The 21,293-nt window shown below is 42.2% G+C and overlaps 2 protein-coding genes, 1 long non-coding RNA gene and 7 other non-coding genes across 14 annotated transcripts in view; 6 read left to right on the top strand and 4 right to left on the bottom strand.

Annotated features, from left to right (window-relative positions):
• The window catches only part of gmeb1 (glucocorticoid modulatory element binding protein 1), a 14,191-nt gene extending 3,796 nt beyond the window's left edge, over positions 1 to 10,395 (bottom strand). The window contains exons 1-7 of one of the 4 annotated variants that reach the window (XM_048230144.1): positions 9,680 to 10,395; positions 8,360 to 8,516; positions 7,717 to 7,772; positions 7,345 to 7,463; positions 5,795 to 5,898; positions 2,659 to 2,807; positions 399 to 521 (exon numbers count right to left, since the gene is read on the bottom strand). In XM_048230144.1, coding sequence (XP_048086101.1) covers positions 399 to 521; positions 2,659 to 2,807; positions 5,795 to 5,898; positions 7,345 to 7,463; positions 7,717 to 7,772; positions 8,360 to 8,516; positions 9,680 to 9,731 — 760 coding nt within the window. In that variant the 5' untranslated portion in view covers positions 9,732 to 10,395. The other 3 variants (XM_048230147.1, XM_048230146.1, XM_048230145.1) reach the window with 3 other exon arrangements.
• Positions 5,379 to 5,514, bottom strand: LOC125285910. The gene has a single exon (XR_007192096.1). It is a non-coding gene; the product is annotated as a U11 spliceosomal RNA (small nuclear RNA).
• Positions 10,095 to 10,229, bottom strand: LOC125285909. Its single transcript, XR_007192095.1, has one exon. It is a non-coding gene; the product is annotated as a U11 spliceosomal RNA (small nuclear RNA).
• Positions 10,396 to 11,018: 623 nt separating the features above from the next.
• Positions 11,019 to 17,572, bottom strand: rab42a (RAB42, member RAS oncogene family a). Its single transcript, XM_048230218.1, has 2 exons — positions 17,209 to 17,572; positions 11,019 to 15,888 (listed from the first exon to the last, which is right to left on the bottom strand). The coding sequence occupies exons 1-2, from the start codon at positions 17,421 to 17,423 to the stop codon at positions 15,450 to 15,452; spliced, it is 654 nt and encodes a 217-aa protein (XP_048086175.1). The 5' UTR covers positions 17,424 to 17,572; the 3' UTR covers positions 11,019 to 15,449.
• A 1,287-nt stretch (positions 17,573 to 18,859) lies between these two features.
• On the top strand, positions 18,860 to 21,154 carry LOC125285379. Of its 2 annotated transcripts, none has more exons than XR_007192021.1 (7): positions 18,860 to 18,917; positions 19,520 to 19,581; positions 19,818 to 19,864; positions 20,043 to 20,151; positions 20,543 to 20,589; positions 20,832 to 20,882; positions 21,085 to 21,154. It is a non-coding gene; the product is annotated as an uncharacterized LOC125285379 (long non-coding RNA). The 2 variants fall into 2 exon arrangements; XR_007192022.1 differs by lacking the exon at positions 18,860 to 18,917 and adding an exon at positions 18,959 to 19,132.
• Positions 19,295 to 19,431, top strand: LOC125285899. The gene has a single exon (XR_007192085.1). It is a non-coding gene; the product is annotated as a small nucleolar RNA SNORA16B/SNORA16A family (small nucleolar RNA).
• On the top strand, positions 19,613 to 19,748 carry LOC125285898. Its single transcript, XR_007192084.1, has one exon. It is a non-coding gene; the product is annotated as a small nucleolar RNA SNORA16B/SNORA16A family (small nucleolar RNA).
• Positions 19,898 to 19,977, top strand: LOC125285897. The gene has a single exon (XR_007192083.1). It is a non-coding gene; the product is annotated as a small nucleolar RNA SNORD103/SNORD85 (small nucleolar RNA).
• Positions 20,653 to 20,728, top strand: LOC125285912. The gene has a single exon (XR_007192098.1). It is a non-coding gene; the product is annotated as a small nucleolar RNA SNORD99 (small nucleolar RNA).
• LOC125285911 lies at positions 20,947 to 21,022 on the top strand. The gene has a single exon (XR_007192097.1). It is a non-coding gene; the product is annotated as a small nucleolar RNA SNORD99 (small nucleolar RNA).
• Positions 21,155 to 21,293: the final 139 nt, after the last annotated feature.

The following is a 21,293-nucleotide window of genomic DNA, read 5'->3' as shown; positions in this document are numbered from 1 at the left end:
TTGACCTCACAGCCGTGACACGCCGGAGATCCGGCACAGTGGCGGAATACCTTAAGCCCTGCTAACGTGTTAATAAACCAAAAACATTCTCTATTTCTCAAGGTCACGAGTACTGTCGTCGGTATGGAAAAAAACTAAAACAATTGGGTATTCGAGTTGCTGCAACCAACAGCAAAAGCACCCAGGCAGCTACAGCACTACACTGTGGGGGCATGAACATAGAGGCACATGAACATGCCCCCAGAGTGTAGCGCTGTAGCTGCCTAGACTCGATGACCTCGAGAAACGGAGATCTATGTGAAAAATGTGTTCACGCTATGCATGTGTTTGTGTCAGTACGCTATGCATGTGTTTGTGTCAGTACGCCCTGAAGCCATGAGGGCGGCACTGTGGCTCACCTGAGATCTCCTGCCCCTCCTTCTTGGCGGTGGCCTCCACGCTGCTGGTGGTCCACTCCACCGACGCGGCAGCCGTCGCCTCCTCCGTCACGCCAGCTCCCTGCTCACCGTTACCAACCGGGACTAAATGTACCAAAACAGCCGAGGTGAGTTTTAACAAACCAATTACCTCCCCACACACACACACACACACACACACACACACACACACACACACACACACACAAATCCTCCAGAAAATCGGAAAGCAAGGAAGAGACATGGATTATTACTGCCGAGATTCATGCTTCGCCAATGCACTGACTGAATTTACGGAGACGTGGCTAACAAGCCATATCCCCCCAGCTAGCGTTGAGCTGCCCGGCTTCAGTGTAGCTCGTTTGGACAGAGACAATAAACTTTCTGGCAAAAAGAAGGGAGGCGGACTGGTGCTGTACATTAACAATAGATGGTGCAATCCCGGACATGTAACAGTAAAGGAGACTGTATGCTGTAAGGATGTGGAGTTACTAGCGGTCAGTCTACGACCATACTACATGCCGAGGGAGTTCTCGCACGCCATTGTTATTTGTGTCTACGTGCCGCCTCAAGCCCTCCCGGACACAGCGTGTGACGTCATTCACTCTACAGTCGCTACGCTCCAAACTCAGCACAGTGATGCCTTCTTTGTGATCTCTGGTGACTTCAACCACATTACACTGGATTCCACCCTCACAAACTATTACCAGTTTGTTGACTGCCCAACTAGGAAAAACAGGACAATAGATCTCATGTATGCAAACGTGAGGGATGCTTACAGTGCCACCCCCCTTCCCCCACTGGGGAAGTCGGACCATCTCAATAGAAAAAAGATGGCGTTTAAGGAGGGGGACATGGCAGAGCTGAGGCGAGTACAGGGGGAACTCAAGATTAAGCTAAGGAGGACTACAGAAGGAAGATGGAACAGAAGCTGCAAGATAACAACATGAAGGAGGTGTGGGACTATATGAAATCTATCACTGGCCTTAAGAAGAGCAGCAGCTCTGTGGAGGGAGACCTGGACAGGGCTTAACCAGCTGAAACACTTTACAACAGGTTCGATTGCCCATCCCCAGCCCCCAGCCCCACCCCACCTCATTACCAGTGCAACACTCACCCCCACCATCACTGGATATTGCACCCCTCCCCACATGGCCACCACGAACAACAAGGTGACAACGACCTCAGTCAACACCCATCAGACACACAGACCCCAGATGCTGCCCCCATCATCACTGCTGATCAGGCTATCGCCTGCTGGGCTTAATTTTGACAGGCTGGTAAGGAAGGCTGGCTCTGTAGTGGGAGCTGAACTGGAGTGAATCACTTCAATATCTGACAAAAGGACCCTAAACTGATCAACATCTTGGACAATGAATGTCATCCGCTTCTACAGCACTATCAAAACCAAAAAGAGCTTGATCAGCTGGAGACTTCGCCACTGCCATGCACAACTGAAAGGCTGAGGAAGTCATTTGTTCCTAGGGCCATTGAACTGTTCAATGCCTCACTAACGGGAAGAGGAGAGATAGACTTCTCTGCTTAGTCTGTCTGCCTCTCCACCCTCTCCATGTCCATGTTTTTTTTGAGTACTGACTTCCCACTACAAGCCGCCTTATGCTTGATCTACACCATGTTTAAGCACATTAGACTTTCTGAATTGAAATTTAACTTATATAGTGTATTTAGTATTTAGTTTTGTTAGTTTTCTTATCTGTCTTATCTTCTACTGTCTTTATTGTACAGTGGAGTTTAGTTATATGTTTATACTTACACTTATGTTTACCATTTCTGCTGTAAGTGCATGTTGTGTGTTATGTCTGTATGCTACTGAGACCCTTGAATTTCCCCTTGAGGATCAATAAAGTATCTATCTATCTATCTATCTATCTATCTATCTAATTCTAAAACAGTTCAAGTAGTGATCCTTGCCCGAGCAGCACCATCCCTGTTGAAGTAAAACTAGTCCTTTTAACAAATAACAATAAGGGGGAAGAAACTTTAGAAGGAGACTGGTAAAAATAAAATGTGTTTACTCCAACTACTTACGGAGCACAACATAGAAGAGAACACAAGAGAACACAACACCACAATGGAATAGAATAGAATAGAATAGAATAGAATAATTTTCGATCACATCTCTACTACTCTGTCTGCATAAAGACTAAAAAGTCCACCAACTTCTGCAGACCCTTGCTGACCCACAGTGGGGGTGTGGCTTATTGACGTACACGTCTCTCACCTGTGGTAGAGGTGGGCGTTGACAGCAGGGTGCTGTCGGGCGGGAAGCGGGTGTTGCTGATGAGCAGGTCGAACTTGGTGCTGCGGCAGGTGTTGGTGCACAGAGTGCTGTGCTGGTAGAAGTCCAGCTGGCCAGAATCCATCATCTTCCTGCAGGAGAGCCCAGGGGGGGGCAGATATGTGGTGAGGGGAACAGGAGAGAAACACAAGTGGTGAGTGGAACAACAGGGTAAGGGGAACAGCACACGTGGTGAGTGGAACAGCACATGTGGTGAGGAGAACGACAGGTTAGAGCAGCCATCCCCAAATGGCGGACCGTGGTCCGAGTCCGGACCGTGACGTGATCCTATCCGGACCCAGACCATAATAGCCTAATTTAGATTTTCACGTAAGATTTCAAAGCTGCGCTAAATGTTTCGTTTGTTAGGATAACAGCATTTACTTCAGGAATCATCATTTCGCTTGCTGCTAATCAGCCAGTGAAATCTGTTAATTCTGATAAAGTCGAGTCAGTGAGTAAAGTAGCCTACTATGGAGAAGAGACTGATAGCCTGAAACGAGCGAGGAGAGGAGACGGGACGAGAAACAATCAGATGGATATCTAAGTTATTTTCAAATCATCGATTGCTCAAAGAGGAGAAAGCTAGACAGCGAGAACAGAGCTTTATATAACGATACAGGGGAAATACCCAAAAAACTGTCCGTCCGTTCGCCAACTAAATATGGATGTGACAGTTTTGCTGAATTGCCCTGGACCTCTTCTATATATTCTGAGACAGGCGATTTTTTAAGCCAATTTGAAGCACCTCTACTAGACAAAGCATATATTTTGAGCAAGCATAGGGTATGCTAGGCCCATTCAACAGTGAACTGAGACCACAGAATATTTTACGATTTAAGAAGGCAATATGATTGATCCACCACAATCTAGTTAAGCCTATGCATTCACTGCCCAACAACGTGATATTCCTGGGTTTCCAGGATTTCGGGTCAACATAAAAAAAAACCCTAAAAAAATTAAATTAAACTTGCTGATTAATGGGTTCAAGGAACCAGCTGTGGAATATCCATTGTCTCAGCTCAAATTTGATTTTAAGTTCACGTTAAGATGTTAAAAATGGCCAAGGCTACTCAGTTTTTCTCCCCAATTAGGCTACTCTTATCTTGCCTTATTCCTCCCCATTTCAAATGTTGCCTTTTAGGCTACTTATTTTATTTCACATTAAACATTAGGCCTAGGCCTACAATCTTCTATTTCTTGAATGGGTGAGTGGAACAGTACATGTGGTGCGTGGAACAGCATATGTGGTGAGGGGAATGACAGGGTAATGGGTGAGTGGAACAGCACATGTGGTGAGGGGAACGACAGGGTAATGGGTGAGTGGAACAGCACATGTGGTGAGGGGTTAGACAGAAGAGAAACACACAGGGTAAGGGGAAGAGGAGAGCTAGTCCACATAATTGCATGTGCTCAACAGCTCAAAGAAAACGTTTGGTCATCCCCGGGGGAACATAAACACAATTATCTTCTTGAAATAAAAAAGTAGCACTACATTAAGATCTGGATGTATTCATTGCTCATTCAACAAATAACAAACTTGAAGACAACTGTGTGATGGTATATGTAATATAATGGTATATCCGTAATACACCAAATTACACCTGAGACATTTGCAACAGGCCACAGTGTAACAATGTCAGTGGTGTTATCCTGTTAAAAATACTAATCTGTAATCTAGAACACAGTTGACATTTAGATAAATATGCTGCATGTTTTATTACAACTAATTACAACTTATAAAGTTGTATTAAGATTGTAAATACATATTTTAGGGAATAGATGTTCTATAAGAGACCTGATGGGCATGATAAAATCAAAGTGTACGAATCCATCAGGCTCCAATGTGATTCAAAACTGCTAATAAGTGAAGCTGTTTTTCTCACTTTCTCAGTGTACAAATATTACATAAATGTTTCAGGCAGAACATAATAGAATAATTTGTAAGATCAGTTATTACTTGATGCTGGACAATTGCTATTTAGGCAATACACGACCACGCTAATTGACTTGAGAGCTTGCAGCAACGCGGAGTGTATAAACACACCCGACTGGGGTTTTGTATTCCTTTCAGGCGTTCCGTTTCACTTGGCATATCTCAATATAATGCCAATTAATATGCTGAGCAAAGTCAATGAAATCTCCACAGAAATGGAAACAATAAAAGTGATATGCTAATTTAATGGATGAATTCATCACTATCTAATGAAAGGGAAATGACAGTGAATAAGGAGACGACATCAAAAGCTGAAGCTTATTAAACTTGACCTTTCTCTGTTGCGTTGCAAAAGTAATATAGCTCATTTTGTTCTAAAAGATTTCAAGAACCTAAAGACCTCAAGTGTGCCTGGAATTTCAATGATTTTGTACATCAAGAAAACACAGATTTAATGACAATATATAAAATTAATATATTAATTTGAATATTACAAATGCAAGAATAAATCAATATATTTTGGAATAATATAGTATGTGACTTCGATATAATTGGTTGTTTAATTTAAAAAGAAAATAAAAAAGTGATTATAAACATGTCAACATTTTATTTACAAATGTTGCTGGATTACCAGCTACAGCATTCAATATTTATTTTACCAGCAGCTGTATGTACATAAACATCAATCAGCTAAACTCAACCAGAAAGTTACTTTCACATAAAGAGAAGGAGCACCAAGATAATCGATCATTGGCAACTCCACATCAAAAATTTTGCATCCGAAATCTTTTGATGTTGATTCCGCAAGGTAAACAAGAGATTCCTCTGTTGTCCTTGTGCTAGTCACAGCAGATGCCCTTTTTACCATCGTATAGAAAATAGTATGGGTCTGGTGTACTTCTCTACCTAATACAGTGATGGTAGGCACAGGTACTTTCACACTGACTTTTGAAGCAACGCTTCCTTGACACCTTATAAAAATGATCCTTCCATGTCACACTTAACATGTTACACATAACTATGTGAAAGAAATACGACTATTAAAGAATAATCATGTACAGATAAAAATGCTCTACATATGTATAGAGGAGCATTATGGGAAGCTGGTACCACACCATGTGACTGGGTGGCGCCTCGGCTTACCTGAGCATGACCCCACCCATTCTGATGGCTCTCTTCCAGTCCTTGAGTGTGGCTTTCCCTGACATGTGCACAAACTGCTTAGGACTAATCAACTGGTCCTCATACTGCAGAGAGAGAGAGAGAGAGAGTGGCAGAAGCAATGTCTTAAAATATGTTCTGATATTCTACTGGAAACAAACACTTAACAGTTGGCCTGACGAGAAATAACATCCATCTCTAGCTGCTGGCATGCTGTCATGAGATAAGAAAGCCATCTTGAAACAGCAGACATAATGAATGCCCATGTGGGAATCTGTATTACAAAATGATATGTCATTATTATCAAATGTATTTGTATAGCACATTTATGCACAGCTTACGCTGACCAAAGTGCTGTTTTCAAAACAGAAATAAAAATAAAATAAAATAAATAAAAATAAAATTCTTATACACATACATCTACTCATTAAACAAGAACCAGCAGGACACAGAAAGCAAGCACGGCACGTTCGAGTGCAGAGAAGGCCATAGAGTACAGGTGGGTTTTGAGCCTGGGTTTAAAAGCAGTGATGGAGGGGGCAGTTCCTATATCAGGTGGTAGCTGATTCCACAAGCGTGGAGCAGCGACAGCAAAGGCTCTGTGGCCTTTTTGCCTTAGCGGGGGATGTGAAGAAGGTCTTTGTTGCCAGATCTAAGAGACATGGGGGTGTATGAGGTCAGGGATGTAGATTGGGGCCAGACCATTTTGTGCTTTAAAAACCATTAGCAGAATCTTAAATTAGATTCTATAATGGACAGGGAGCCAGTGAAGGGAGGCTAAGACTGGTGTAATATGCTCCAGTTTTTTGGTACCAGTTAGCAGCCTTGCCACTGCGTTCTGGACCACCTAAAGGTAATTGGGGGAGACCTAGGTAGAGGGAATTGCAGTAATCAAGCCCTGATGTTATATGAAGGCACAAATGACTTGTTCCAGGTTGTGATATGACAGAAAGGGTTGTTAGAGCACAAGTGTTCATTTTCATATGGGGTGATACCTCATAGACTTATCTGACATCCCAAAAAACAAGAATATGTTAAGAAGTCAAGTTGCTTTATCATAAACTACACACACTGCACATCATTTCACACCTGACCATGGACAGTTCAAACCACTGAGGTCAGGCAGACGTCTCTGTTTGCAAATGGCTAAAACAGAAAGACTGAAGAGGTGTTTGTTTCCCCAAGCCATCTGCATCCTGAACACATATAAAACTCTTTAAACTAAATTACATGGACTTGTCACACTGCACTTACACACACTACACTTTTTACCACATTCTCTCTCAATCTATTTATTAAATTCTTTTTAATCTTTCTTCTTTATCCTTATGAGTAGTTAGTGATACCTCAGGACTCCTCTGCACAGGAAAGTTGAGCAGCTAAAATGCCATTTTACTACAAAGTATTTCTACGTATGTGACTAATAAAAATCCTTGAATCCTTGAATATACCTATCGAGTAATATTTTAGTGTGAGTGTGTCTCCCTCATGTGATGGGATATGGTATGATAATACAAAACTCAGCTGCTTACCCGCACACATTTCACATTGATTCCGGGACATACGAACTTCTTAAAGAGGAGCACCGCTCGACTCTCTCCACAAGTAATGGGGTATCCTAACTCCACTCCCTCCTCATCTAATGCCTCCTCTAAAAGAGTGGAGAGAGAGAGAGAGAGCGAGTGAGTACAGAGAGAGGGAGAGAGAGAGGTAGAGAGAGAAAATGCAAACAGAATAACTGCATTATACAATGACAATCATCTGCAATAAGCTTTGCTAATGACAAGCATCACCCACTCAAAGAACACAAATCATAGCAACAGCTATGATGATCGTGATCAACCCTGAGTGTTGATAAATTCCTCCTCTCCTCTCGTCTCAGATGGTTGTTTCTCATCACTCACCCTGTGCCTCCACTGCCACCACAGCTGTTTCCGCCTCCCCAGAATCCTCCCCCAACCTGCACCAAAACAGAATACTCCATTAAACACACCCACACAACATTTCATTATCAGTCAGATTCTCATCACTCACTGTTTTTGCTGACAGAAATATGGCAGGAACATGAGAGGCAGCTGGACGGAGAGTTGGACTCTGTCAGGGGGACTATTCCACAAGGCTTGGACTGGCATTCCTGGGTAAGTTACGCAGAGTAAATAGTACACCTCCAAAAATAAGCGCCCTACAGTTTAATTTTCCCACATTCAGGCTACTGGCTACATGTGGTACTGTGAGGGGGGGCCTTTACAGATCCTGGCCACATGGTACTGTGAGGGAGGGCCTTCACAGATCCTGGGTACATGTGGTGCGTGACAACATCTGCCACCAGCCAACTGTGCGTTGTAGTATCCTGCCTCATGTTGTGTATTGTTAAATAGACTTGGTCATTGATTGCCCACTGTAGGGAAATAACCTATCTACAGCACAAGGTATTGTAATGCCTCTCCTGTGATTATCTGAAGCGTTTCCCTACTTAGGTTACGCTGAGTTAACTTACCCAGGTTTGTCAGTAAACTATATTATTGGAACACCCTCCTGGTGTCTTACCCAGATGTGATGGGCTGAAGCTGAAGGATGACCTGCGTTTTTCCTCCATTGTCTGGCTCGCCCTCCTCGTCCTGGTCTGTGGTTTTTACCACCACCATGTCCCCCATGGACACAGTGACCTCTGTGTTCGCCATAGCCGTCGCGTCTGTGCACTGTGCTAATGGCAGAGGGGTGGATAAATGGTCTTTATTGTTTCAGCCCTCACCCACAACCACTGTAGGTAGAGATTGTGTGGGGTATGTTTGACCGTGGTTGGATTTTTTGTTGCCCCTCTTTAATTAGCACTACTCACTGGTTCATCAATGCACTGAGTGGTGACAAAATGTATTTGTACAACAGAAACAAGCATTATCGTTTTTCCTTGAGGTGTTTAGAAGTGATGTCCCATTCCATCCTACATGAAGCTGTGTTGTGATGGGGACGTGAACTCAACAATAAACTTTGAGGTCACGACGCTCAGTTTAAAACACAGTATCGAGTCTACACCAACCTTATGTAAATAGAATACATTTACAAACTTGCAAACTTTTCCATTGTTTCCAAAGAGTTGACCACAACAGATTGTGGATTGCATTTCATGCATTTCAATGTAACGTTAGTCAATTACCACCATAACTGATGGTTAGCTCTGTGGCTGTTGTACCAACCGGCTAAAAGTAGCTGACAAAGTGACTGGATTTGCCAAATTGAGGACTGTTTATGGCTAGCTGTATAAGCTAACCCTGGCCATCATAACCTATAGCACACCGTCGACCAGCTTTACTCAGAAGTGTGTTTGTCTTAAACTAGAGAATTTAGCAAACATGTTACATTTCTAAAGAGATACTGAACCACTCCTGAACTCAACAGAGTGTTATAGGTTTCTCACGTCACCTCGCCAGTAAAATAGCTAGGGTTAGCTAACGTTAGGCGGCTAAGAAGCTAATGCTATACTAGCACCATAAGCCAGCGTCCCATGCTTGCAGGACCAACTGTGGATGTGTGCCTACATTCACCATAGGCAGCATTTGCGCCACAGATCAGTAGGTAGATGACAACAACGTCCGACGTGCCGCTTGTTTCTAAACTAACGTTAACGTACGTCCGCCGTGCATTTTCAATTCCTCACTCCCCCTCAAAATGACGTCTCCCTGTGCGGCGGCACGTACACTAACTGGAGCGCGACGGCGGCGTTGCTCCGCCATTCCGAGAGAAGGTTGCGTCCGAGATAATAACTTCAGCCAAACCCATACTATGTCCCAAACTGAAACTAAGAACCGTGAGAGCGACATACGTCAAGAATAAATGTTCCCAAAAAACACCAGTGTGCTGTTTTCCTACCTTTTACAACGACGTCGAACACATCCTTACATTCTGAAATGCTTGCGAACATGCGCAGTCCAGATTCGAGATACACTTCCTGGTAAGGCTCATCCCTGTTCAAGCCATAGACAGAAAAAGCCTCAATTCACGATTTTGCATTCGTTGCTGTGAAATGGTAGGATGTCTGTTAGGTCATCTTGATTTTCTGATTCATTCTGTTACCGAATCGTAAATATTAACGCAAAACACGTTCTCACAGCATGCAGTTGCATAATCTGATCTTGTTGTCCTTGTTCTTTTCTACAACAGTACCTAGGCTAAGTTAACATTTTTCAACACTACTGAATATTTTACTTTCAGTTTAAACTGCCATGGTGAAGGAATAACTGAACGATAATCTCATGGTATAATTTTATTTTCCAACATTAACAAGTGGGGCGCCAAGATAAACGATCACTGGCAGCCCCGGAGAGTAAAAATTATGCATCCGAAATCTCTTGATATCGATTCCGCAGGGAAGTCAGATTGTTCCTCCCTCCCTGTGCCAGTCATGGCAGATACCCTTTTTAGTACATACAGCGGAATGGTGTAGCTCCAGTCTCGGTGCAATACTCATGTCAATAACGGTGGGAGTTGTTTGTCATACGTACTGTGTAGAATGAACTAAAATTACAAATATTTATTTGGTGTCATTGTATAAATAAAATATAGTATTGTACACACTTTGATTTCCCACACAGGGTAATCTGGGAATGATCTAACAAAATAAAGAGATCATTCTAGCAGTGCAAAGCATCATGGGAAGTGAAGAAGACGTCATGCATTGGCACGAAACTGCGTTTTTGATTGGCCTCTGAGAGTGACTAAATATCAGTGCACAGAAACAGTTAGGCCTATAATGACTTAGGCCTACTCATTCTAAAGGCGAAGCATATTAAATTTAGTCTCTGACAGATGAAATTGCTCATGTCCAAACAGAATTTGAGTAATGCAATCAAGCAATTTAATAGACTAGTTGAAGTTGTCCATGAATTGCTATGTTGTATCAGCAACGAGATAAGTTGGCCTAGCTAATTTTTTTGCAGCTGTTTATTTGACGAGTTCAGGTTTGACATCTGTCAAACTTGATTTATTAAGGAAATTCTATAGTCGAAATAATTTAATGTTCGGCTACTCTGGCAGTGTTTGTTTGCTTGAGTTACAGTGTTACTAGGCTTCTATAGATGCATTTCAGACAATTGAGTTCTCAACGAATTCATGGATAGATGGATCTAGAATCCCCCTAGGCCTTGTCTGGTTACTAACCCTATCACAGGTCGGCTTACATGTGATCAAATGAAATTAGGCTTAGGTGGCATTCAGTGTTAGGAATGTTTATTTTATTCACCACATATCAAACCATAACTCAGATATTTTCTGAGTCCTGGAAGCTTGATACACATATGAGACAGTGTATTGTTTTTAGGCTACTTTTATTTGACCATATGGCATGTAAACATTGAATGTGTTTGAACAACCATAAGGGTTGTGTTGAACCCCTGAGGTTCACACTTTATTTGAAAGGGGAGATGGTGAAAGAGAGCAGGACATTTACCAACATAATGGATCAGTCCTTTTGAACGGTCACTGGCAAGATTTCACTCCATTAAGTGGTAACGCTAGCTAATCACATATCTCACAATGCTCTCAAAGTTTAGCATGTTAAGTGATGAAGTGACTGCTTATAAATGACAATTGTGTACATTGTGGGATCAGTTTAGTGCTTGCAAGCAACATGTTTGTGTTTGTTTGTTTGTTCCTTTGGATCAGCTGTAGAGGGTAAAAAATAAACACGTGTGTTTTCCAGGAAGTAACCAGAAGGTTCTGCTGAGAGCAATCACAGTACAATCAATCTCATATTATTTTAAACAGCAAATAATGATAATTAACAATAATCAGATCCACTCTTTACATTCAACTCGTAAAGCAGTATATTTAGATCATGTTACAGGGTTGTTATTAATTTCATTGGTGATTGACAAATAACAATGAATTGACAAGTCATTCAGAGGAACATTTCACTTTCATATACACCCTGTCACAATAGTGCAATTCACAGCCTTTACCAAATGGTAAGTCAAAGGCAGATTGCTATTATGATTTCTTACCACAAGGGGCACCAGAGTGCTTGGCACATTTTTCTTTTTCAAACAGCTGAAGTGGGTTTTAAATAATTACAGTCACAAACCATATTTAAATCAAACTAAATGTCTGGGCAAGCTTGCATCAAAGCAGAGAGAGAAAACTGAATTGCCAAACTGATCAGGTTGTTGCTGATCAGACTAGATTCTAGGGCACAGTTTAATCTCAACTGAGACTGCATGAGATTATGAAGTCACCCATGCCCTAGATCAACTTAGAAGTATTCATCCTGTGGGAATACAACATTTCTTTGCTTTTCCCACTGTTAAAAAGGAATGAGTATTTTATATCATATGTTTATATTAGCTGTCTGTTGTTCCTACAGATAAATCACAATGACTAAAATTAGTATTTCTAGTTAGTATTAGTATTTTTCATTGTGAAGCTATCACAGAGATATATCCAGTCAGTCAGTGTCATCATTACTCCTGTCTGAATTTGTGCTCCTGCCCCAGTGATGCCGACCCAACCAAAGATCCCCCACCATCACCTTCAAACATGTTTGATAACAACGCAAAGATAACAATGTCAGCTTTTGCTTTTGCACATATATCTTCAGGTCTACATTTCTTAAGGTCCATATATCCTTGTGTGTTAAACATCTGCTCTGTTTCCAGAAGACAAGAGCATTGCTTGTGAACATGTAGCGTAGTGTACAGCCCTGGTACCTGGTGGAACATGTTGCATGCACACTATATTGGCTACTGTACAGCACGTCTATAAGCACTGCCTAAAAATAAAAATAAAAATAAAATAATAATATAAATATCTGTACAAACTTAACCCTGTACATGAGAATAACAATGCAGCCTAGCGGGGCAGCTGAGGATGGTTTGTTTCTGGCTCAGTTATGTAAAGCAGCGGTTTTGTATTTTTTCTCTTTTTTTCTTTCTTTCCCTCCCCCTCTTTCTTTCCCTCCCCCTCTTTCTTTCTCTGTCTTCTCTCCTCCTTGATCACTCTTACATTTAAAGGACATTTGGCACCTGAAGGAGAGGATTGTTTTTGCTATTAAAACACGATGAAAGCAGGATCCATTCTGATTGTCACACAAAGAGTAGATAAAAGTGACATGAAAAAGTACAGATATTGGCTATAGACTGGTCAGTGGTCTATGGATTTACGTAGAACAACCTTTTTCTCATGTATTTATGATAAAAAATAATACAATTTCCACCTATGGTTATATATACAATATGTATAATTGTGTAATCTTTGAAGTAGCTTTGGAATGATTAACCATAGAAACAGTTGTTTTTCGATGTAAATATGACATGTTGCCCACACCACCCCAATATTGTATGGCCTTGGCCTCCAAAATCATGAGCCATGATTATTATAAAAGCAATCTCACACTGTCCATAACAATGCTTGTGTGTGTATTGTCATAGTGTTATGCTGGTGAGTGGAGATCCGAGACAAGGAGAGAGAGACAGTGAGAGAGAGAGAGAGAGAGAGAGAGAGAGAGAGAGAGAGAGAGAGAGAGAGAGAGAGAGAGACAGTGTGTGAGAGAGAGAGACAGAGAGAGAAAGAGAGGCAGGCTGAGGAGGACAGAGAGTGAGAGAAAATCTGATTACGCAAGAATGTGTCTAGTGTGTGCACCAAGCTCTTCCTCAGAGGTAGCAGATATGACTTTGGCTCTCACAGAGCCATCCCTTAGAAACATCACAGAGCCATACCATAGAAACATCACAGAATGACAGAAAACAGATGGAGAACAGATGGGCTTGTTGCTTAACATACCCAAATAAGGGCAAAATGAACAAAAAGGTAAGAACAAAAATGATATGTGTACTTTATTTAGCGTTCCTATTTAGACAAGAACAAGGATTCTTTGTGAAGTGTATAATCCTAAATTCTGTTTATACAATGGATTTTGACACAGAAGCATGACCAGACAAAAGGAGCCAATTAGACACACAAGCGTTTTCTCTGTGTAAGACAAAGAGGTCGGCGATGCTCAGTGAATAAATGTGTGATAACGGCTAAATGCTTACAGGCGCTGTAAGGGCCTGCACGGGACTTATGGCTGTGTTCAACTCACCACAGAGACCTTTGGGCAAAGGAGGCACTGACCAACTGCCCTGGTCATTATATGAGTGATGTTTGCGAGAGCCTGCTCAACCTAACCTTAAGGGCCACGGTTCTGCGAATGAGGCCAGGATCAGCTGATGACTGGCCTTTAAACACAATAGGAAACAGGCGATGCTCTTTTGTGAGATTTCCTCCCACTTCACCAGTCTGTGAATACAACAGCAACGGGAATGTGGGTCAAGAAGAATTCATGATTCAGACTTTTAACAGGATTGGGGGGAAATCTTACATTTTTAACCAAGCAGGTGAGCTGTTCACATTTACATAATCACATAATCACACTAATGATAAGGTGAGGTGAAATCAATATCATTAAAAAATAAAATATATATATACATTAAAATGTAATGTCTATAATGATAAACACACTAAGTCTTGCTAGCTGCATGTAAAATAGATAGGCTAATTGATAGGACCAGAGAATTGGTTAAGACAGGACTGTGAGGGGCCAACCTCTTGTCTTGACGTTCTGAAAGTGATCCCACATATGCTGACATTGCCCTTTCAGACGCACGGCACAGGCGCTGAAGGCTCCGGAGGGCACCGAATGACAGAGATGAAATTAGGCCTGTGGAACACGCTGTGTGTACTGCTGCTGGAGAAAGATGATGACCTTGTGTTTGTGCCACTGAACCAACACCACACATTGAAACACGGCAGATGGTTTGGCAGCCTATAACCTTTTTGTTTTTTTTTGCAATTTCAACTAGATAAATAGCCTTATGCAAGGCTAAACATTATTTTTAGCTAACGAGAATGGAAGCAAGCAGTTGTCTTTTTCAAATGGACTTGGTTATAATGAGTTATACCAGTTGGCATTTGAGTTAATCATTCATCAAACCAGAGCCGTCTTGAAAATGGATTGCGTGGTCACGAGACTCATGACTGTGTTGACAGAGCAAAATAACACAACGACAGAATTCAATAGGAACAACAACAGGAAACTAGCCAGACCACGATTTGCAAAATCATTGTCCACAAGTCTGGTGCCAGTTTACGTGGACGATGTATTCAGTAACCTAAAAGTATGAGAAAGTATAGCCAGGATTCACAACATTCCCATCAGTGTCTGCCTCTTCCTTCTGCACAGGGCTGTGTTCAGGGCATGTTCCGATTTTGCAGAGCAAAACAGTCCCAGTTCTCACAGCCCAATCACATTAGGCTGAACACACTCTTGTGTGTCTCCCATTCTAGAACAGACAGAATGCCTCCTCTGGACACTGACACAGAGGAAGTCAGGTATGATGATGTCACGAGACAAGGGCCACTGGTGCAAGAGAGCCCAAGCTCAGACATACGCATGGCATGACTGTATATATGTGTGTGTGTGTGTGTGTGTGTGTGTGTATGTGTACGTGTGTATGTTTGAGTGGGCGTGCATTGGCACAAAAAGCAGTGTACAGGGCAGTGTGAAGTGGACACAAAACAGACAGGAAAAAAAATGTGTGTGTGTGTGAGAGAGAGAGACGCAGAGGCAGCAACCCACCAACAAAACAAAACCAAAATCTCAGACGAGTCAGCAGTTGCAGCTCTTCTCTCTCTCCCCCGGCACCAGGTCATCCTCGTCCGCCGGGTAGAGCACCTTGGCGGTCAGGCCACTCTTGACCCCGTCCCAGCCGTCGCGCGTGGAGATCTCCCCCATCTTCATGAGCTCGAAGATGTCGCGCGTCAGCAACTCGAAGGCGCGGTCCACGTTGCTGTTGCACTTGGCCGACGTTTCCACGTAACGCACGCCCAGCTCGGCGGCCAGTTGCTCGGACTCGGCGCGGGACACCTTGCGCTCCTTGGACAGGTCGCTCTTGTGGCCGATCAGGATGTAGACCATGTGATGGGGCAGGATGTGCTCGCTGACCTCGCGGTGCCACTCGCGCACGTGCTCGAAGGTCTTGCGGTTGGTCAGGTCGAACACCAGCAGGCCTCCCACCGAGTTACGGTAGTAAGAGGTGGTGATGGACCTGGAGGAGATGGGAGCACATTTTTAATGGCGGTACAGTTAGACTGTCATGAGTGTTGAGTGCTGTTGAGTAATTCATGTATTTATTCATCACATTAGCAGGGATGTGGAAGGAGTAACAATCATGTCATGATGACACAAACCTGAACACATTCAGGGAGGCTATTTTGTATTTCAAGAACAAGAAACACTATATACAGTATGCATACATAATGCACGTATATGATGCAGGCTTGCCATCAGGGTTCAGTGTACTGATGACCCCCTGCCAAGGCCCAAGGAGGGGGAGGTGCCTAGGTCAGGCCTTCCATAATAATGGCTGGTCTGATATGCTGTAATTTCTAATGACATGTCTAGTGACTGTAATGGAGTCATATCACCACTGACTCTGAAACAAAAAGTATCAATAAGCAAAAGTGATCTTTGAATTCATTAACACTCCCTGGTCCCCCGATCAGAAATGCCTATTCATTGCATCATTATATTACAGCTTTGGACAAAAGCATCAGCTAAATAAATGTATTCATAAAATCCCTGTTACAAAAAGGTGTGCATTCCCAAAGCAAAGGGTGCCTTCAGATCTTCAAAGCCCACAGGCTTGCTCACGCTAACAGTGTGTCTATGAAAGGAAAAAAAATAATGCTCTACTGTGACAGGAGTTGTGTAAGTCACGCTTTGTTGCTGAATCATATTCAACTGAATGAACGAGAGGCATCAACAGTCAGTGACTTTGTGGGGGAGTCGGGTTGTTTACCTTTTCCTCCACAACCTACTAGTCTCGTGATGGTGTAGTAGGCTATATGTGTAGGTTATGTGGATGCACCACACAAAGGCTATAGGCTGTGCACACGACAGCCATTCAAATAAAACAAAATCCTGACCTTACAGAGAAACTGGTTAATAATGTGCCAACCCAGTTATTCTGTATACAGTAGCCTACTAACTGACCGCTTTTTGACAGGGTTTATTTACAGACCCCATCTACAAGCAACATGAAAGCTCATTACACAAGAGGACCGATATTCTTCAGACGATTGACTCTGATGTGCCCCAATTTCCTGACATCTATGTGCAGACCTGATCTGGAGTTTAAATCACCAAGGCTCAACAAGGTGCTTCATTATTTATATGCAAACATCAATGCAATTCATTAATATAGGCTATGGCCTATATAACAACAAAATGCAGCTGCCAACGCAACATGGACGCTATACCACCGTTGTTTCGCGTGATTAATTTATGATTAAATCGGAAGAGCAGATTTCACGTATTTCATCACAGTAGACAGATTTCAATACAGAAAATAGATAGGGCTGCTCACCTAAAACGTTCTTGGCCAGCAGTATCCCACAACTGAAGCTTGATTTTGACTCCAGGTTCGATATCTAGTGAACGGGCGTAGAAATCCACACCGACGGTGGGGTCCGCCACATCGCTGTATATTCCGTCAGTGAAGCGTTTCAACAAAGACGATTTTCCTACCGTTGAGTCCCCCAGTAAAATGATCCTGAACTGATATTGCCACAGAGTATCCATGGCATGGCTGTGTTTAAAACTCGTGCAGATGATTTTTGAAGAAAGCAGCACAAGGTGTTTACATTCAGCCAGAGACTGAGTTGACGATCAGGAAGGGGACAGCCAAGCATAGCCTTTGCGACCGCAATTCAGTGCTGCAGTCACATGACTTTGTGCTTTATCTAAGCTGTGGTGCAACCGCTATGGTTACGCTTTCAGTTTTAAATTCATTAAGTGGGTTATCGTGTCAAGGAAAACGTATCTGTTTTGTTTACATTATGCACAAATACCTGACATGCTTATTTGAGTGAAAGATAATGCAATAGCCTAGGCAATGCTATAGGCAGCTGGGCCTGTATAGGCTATGCTATGCTTGGAGCTAATTATGTCAAATGAACCTCATAAAGCAAGGTAGATTAACCCAGTCTTGTAAGTAGATAGTCCATGAACGCCAAAAAAGTATGTAGTTTTAAAGGGGGTGGGATATCCATCAAGAAGAGCACAGCCTATATTATTATCATGTAGGCTAGGTCATGATACTTTACTAACAAAAATGTTTGCATATGCATAGGTAAAGGTCTCAATGTTAACAGGTTTACACATTTTTGTCACCAGTTGAGGTTTCAAGTGTCCTTTAGGTCACCCAAAACAAGAACTGATGCAATACTTTGCCGTGTCTCGGTGGTCCGAGGACGCTCTGTCCATGGTACTGAAATCAGCCCCACTAGGCAACGGAATAGGCAGGAGCGTAGGCATGATACTTTCCCTGGATGTTAGTAAAACTAATTTAAAACACAGTAAATACTGACTATGATGCCTAATAGCCTAGTTTTACAGCGATGTGCTGTTCTTGCTATTTTTGCGAGATTAACAAATAGCCTACGACTAAACGCCCTCCATCAATGAACAAATGGAAGGGGACTTTGAGATACATCTCAGAGACTATAGGCTAAACTGCAAATAACAAAGAATAAATCAAGACCTAACCTGACCTTTACTCTACCAACAAGAACAATGTAATCACTCTGCAATTTAACTAATCTACTCTAGCCTGGCCTAATACCATTGACACGTGATGGGATTCTGTTGGTTTAGTACACGTTTTATCTTGTGATAATTTTATCTTGTCTGTCCCAAAAACGTTGGTTTGTAGGTTAGGCTACACATTCCAGCCTAATAAACCTGGCCCCAATTTATCTAGCCTATGTTTAGGGCTATATAGCCACATTGTAAGATAAAAGAGCGCCATGCTTTTCTTGACTGTAAAAAAAAGGCAGCATAGATGTAACTGTTTAACTGTTTAAAACAAAATAAAGGTTCTCTTATCTAGCTAGTCCTAGGTCATATTCGTGTGTCAAATGATCAGAATTCAGAATCAACATTGAAACCTTGAAATACATCATTTCCCATCATGCACAACGTCCACCCAGCAGCCAATCGGGCAACTCACTATAAAAAGGAAAGGGCAGCCCTGAAGTGTCTCTTCTTATTTCGTACGAGCGAGCCATCATATAGGTAAGTGCCTCTTGACTATCCACAAACATCTATATTTTTAATGGATGATCGACTTATTCAACTACACAATCAAGCCTAGTTCCTCTGAATCTTTATGTATACGGTAGTATTTATTGTTTTTTAACCACAATAGACCACAGTATGGTGCAGGACAAAGTTCATGCAAGCTAAAGCATCGTCCACGACTTAAAACCTCTCTGCTATATTTATACTAGGTGAATATTTTGGTTTTAAAATCATTTCAACCTTAATGTCCCAAATTATTTAATTCGATTGTGGAAAGAAGTTAAAGTTAAACGAACACATGACCGGTCAGTGTAACTGTTAGCATCGGGTATGTTCAATTACAAAACTAGCATAAACTAAACGTTAAACATCTGTGGCCCTATCGAAGTCGATTTAGTCTGCACGTGGCTGAATCGGTCAATGTGGTGCCTACAGTGAAATCTTTTACCGACGGTCGCTGTTTAGCTTTGTTGTAGCTTACCAGCAACACCAAAGGAAAAGGACAACACTTGTTAGCTTCGTGAGCTAATAGCATTAACCGCTTGCCCTGCCCTTTTTAAAACATGTTTTACATTGCCGTTATTTCATTGCCATAGGTTCACCATACACTTTGCAGACAGTCATGGACATGCTTCTGACGGAGTTCCACGAATATCAGGTACATTTTGAGTGGCATGAACAGACTTAACTTTGGCCCCGATGGGAGTCGCTCCTGCCTCATGGTGGCAGTCGCACTCATAAGGGCGCCAAGAACAACCCTTTTACCGACGGTCGCTGTTCAGTTCACCTGTAGCTGTTTCAGCAACATTAAGGAAAAGGACAGCACACTAACAGTAACCGTTATTAAGCCTACGTTTTGAGTAAGTTGTACTGAAATGTGTGTTCTTTGTTTAGACCTCATGGGATGTCCCCTAAAGGATTAGGTGTCATATCTTCACAAGGTAAGCCAGGTCTATATGTAGAGCTTCAATAAGTCTGGCATTGATGACAAAACTTGCCCTCACTGAGCGTTTTTTAAACCCGATAATGAGTCATTGGATACAACTGAGCCAGATTTCCCAACCAGTTGTCTTCATGCATTCAAGTGTGTTGATACTGAAAGTTGTGTTTTATCCATAGGATAAATGTCTTGGAAGACTGGCAGACCGCATCCCTGGCAGATGGTCATGAAGCAAGCACGTTTCCACTGAAAGAGTGCTGCTTGCCACAAGCTGTTTTTGAATACAAGGTTTGTAGGGGTTTATTGTGCCAGTTTGTGGTCAAATGCTCCATTGAAGTAATGCTAAGCTAACGGAAACTTTAACTGCACCAATACATGCACGCACCCATATTTAGAGTAGTTCCCTTAAATTGGCACGTTACCTAAGAGTTTGTGCTCTTGTCTGTGGGTCAGACTCTCGGAACTACGTGCCAGAGGAGTTGGGGAGACTTTGACTGTCAGGGCTCAATCATGCCTGCGACAGCCACTCTACTTTCCAACAACACCCTCTGTTTTTGCTTACACTTTTGCTGTGAACAAATAGCCTCTCGGACATTAAACTTTTCTAAGTCTAAGTGATTTAAGTTTGGGAAAGATTCTGTAATGGTAATTAATGGTTTCCATTTTACTTTGTTTCCAGGTGGTGAAGTATTTCTCAGTATTGCAATGTGCTGTACAGCAATCAAGGTATGTTTCTATTTAGTTCTAAGTATATTCCTGACTATTGGGCACTTTTAGTGTGAGTCTGGCTCTGATTGGTGATGACTACCTTATTTACTTTGTGGACGGTTGGATGAAGCATGCGGATATGGGACTGAAATCAGATCGATTCAATCTTTTGACACCCTTTTTTGCTTACCTTTGTGGTCCTGTTGCATTTAGGGTAGATTCTTGAACAAGTGTTCATGGTTTCCACTCTTTGCTTCCAGGGCGTTGGCTGCTCGGAGTGTTGCAGCGTGTGCTGTACAGCAAGCATCAAGGTACGTTTCTACTCTTTCAGTTCCAAGTACATGCCTGGCTATTGGCATACTCTTTCTGTTGGGTTCTGATCGGTGATGACAACCTTATTTACTTTGTGGACGGTTGGATGAAGCATGCGGATATGGGACTGAGATCAGATTAATTTGTTAATGAAATTATCTTGTGCATTGGATTGTGTTCTGATGGGTTTTATCTTCTCAGGTATATGGGACTGTCCAGAGGGATGTTGAGACTGAACCCACTACTAACTGATTAAACTTTTTTTACTCAATCAAATGTATTGACTTTTCCTTGACACAGAAGCACTTTTGCTTTAGGTTTTGTCAGCACTTATAAGGGTATCTCTGGGTTTCTGCCAGGCCCGACAAGATTTATCTGAATACAAAGGTTGGAAAGGGTTAATCTTAACA

Source organism: Alosa alosa, chromosome 20 (assembly GCF_017589495.1).
Source record: "Alosa alosa isolate M-15738 ecotype Scorff River chromosome 20, AALO_Geno_1.1, whole genome shotgun sequence".
NCBI classification, from domain to species: Eukaryota; Metazoa; Chordata; class Actinopteri; order Clupeiformes; family Clupeidae; genus Alosa; species Alosa alosa.
The sequence above is the reverse complement of the archived record's forward strand: the minus strand, read 5'-3'. Positions and strand labels throughout refer to the sequence as shown.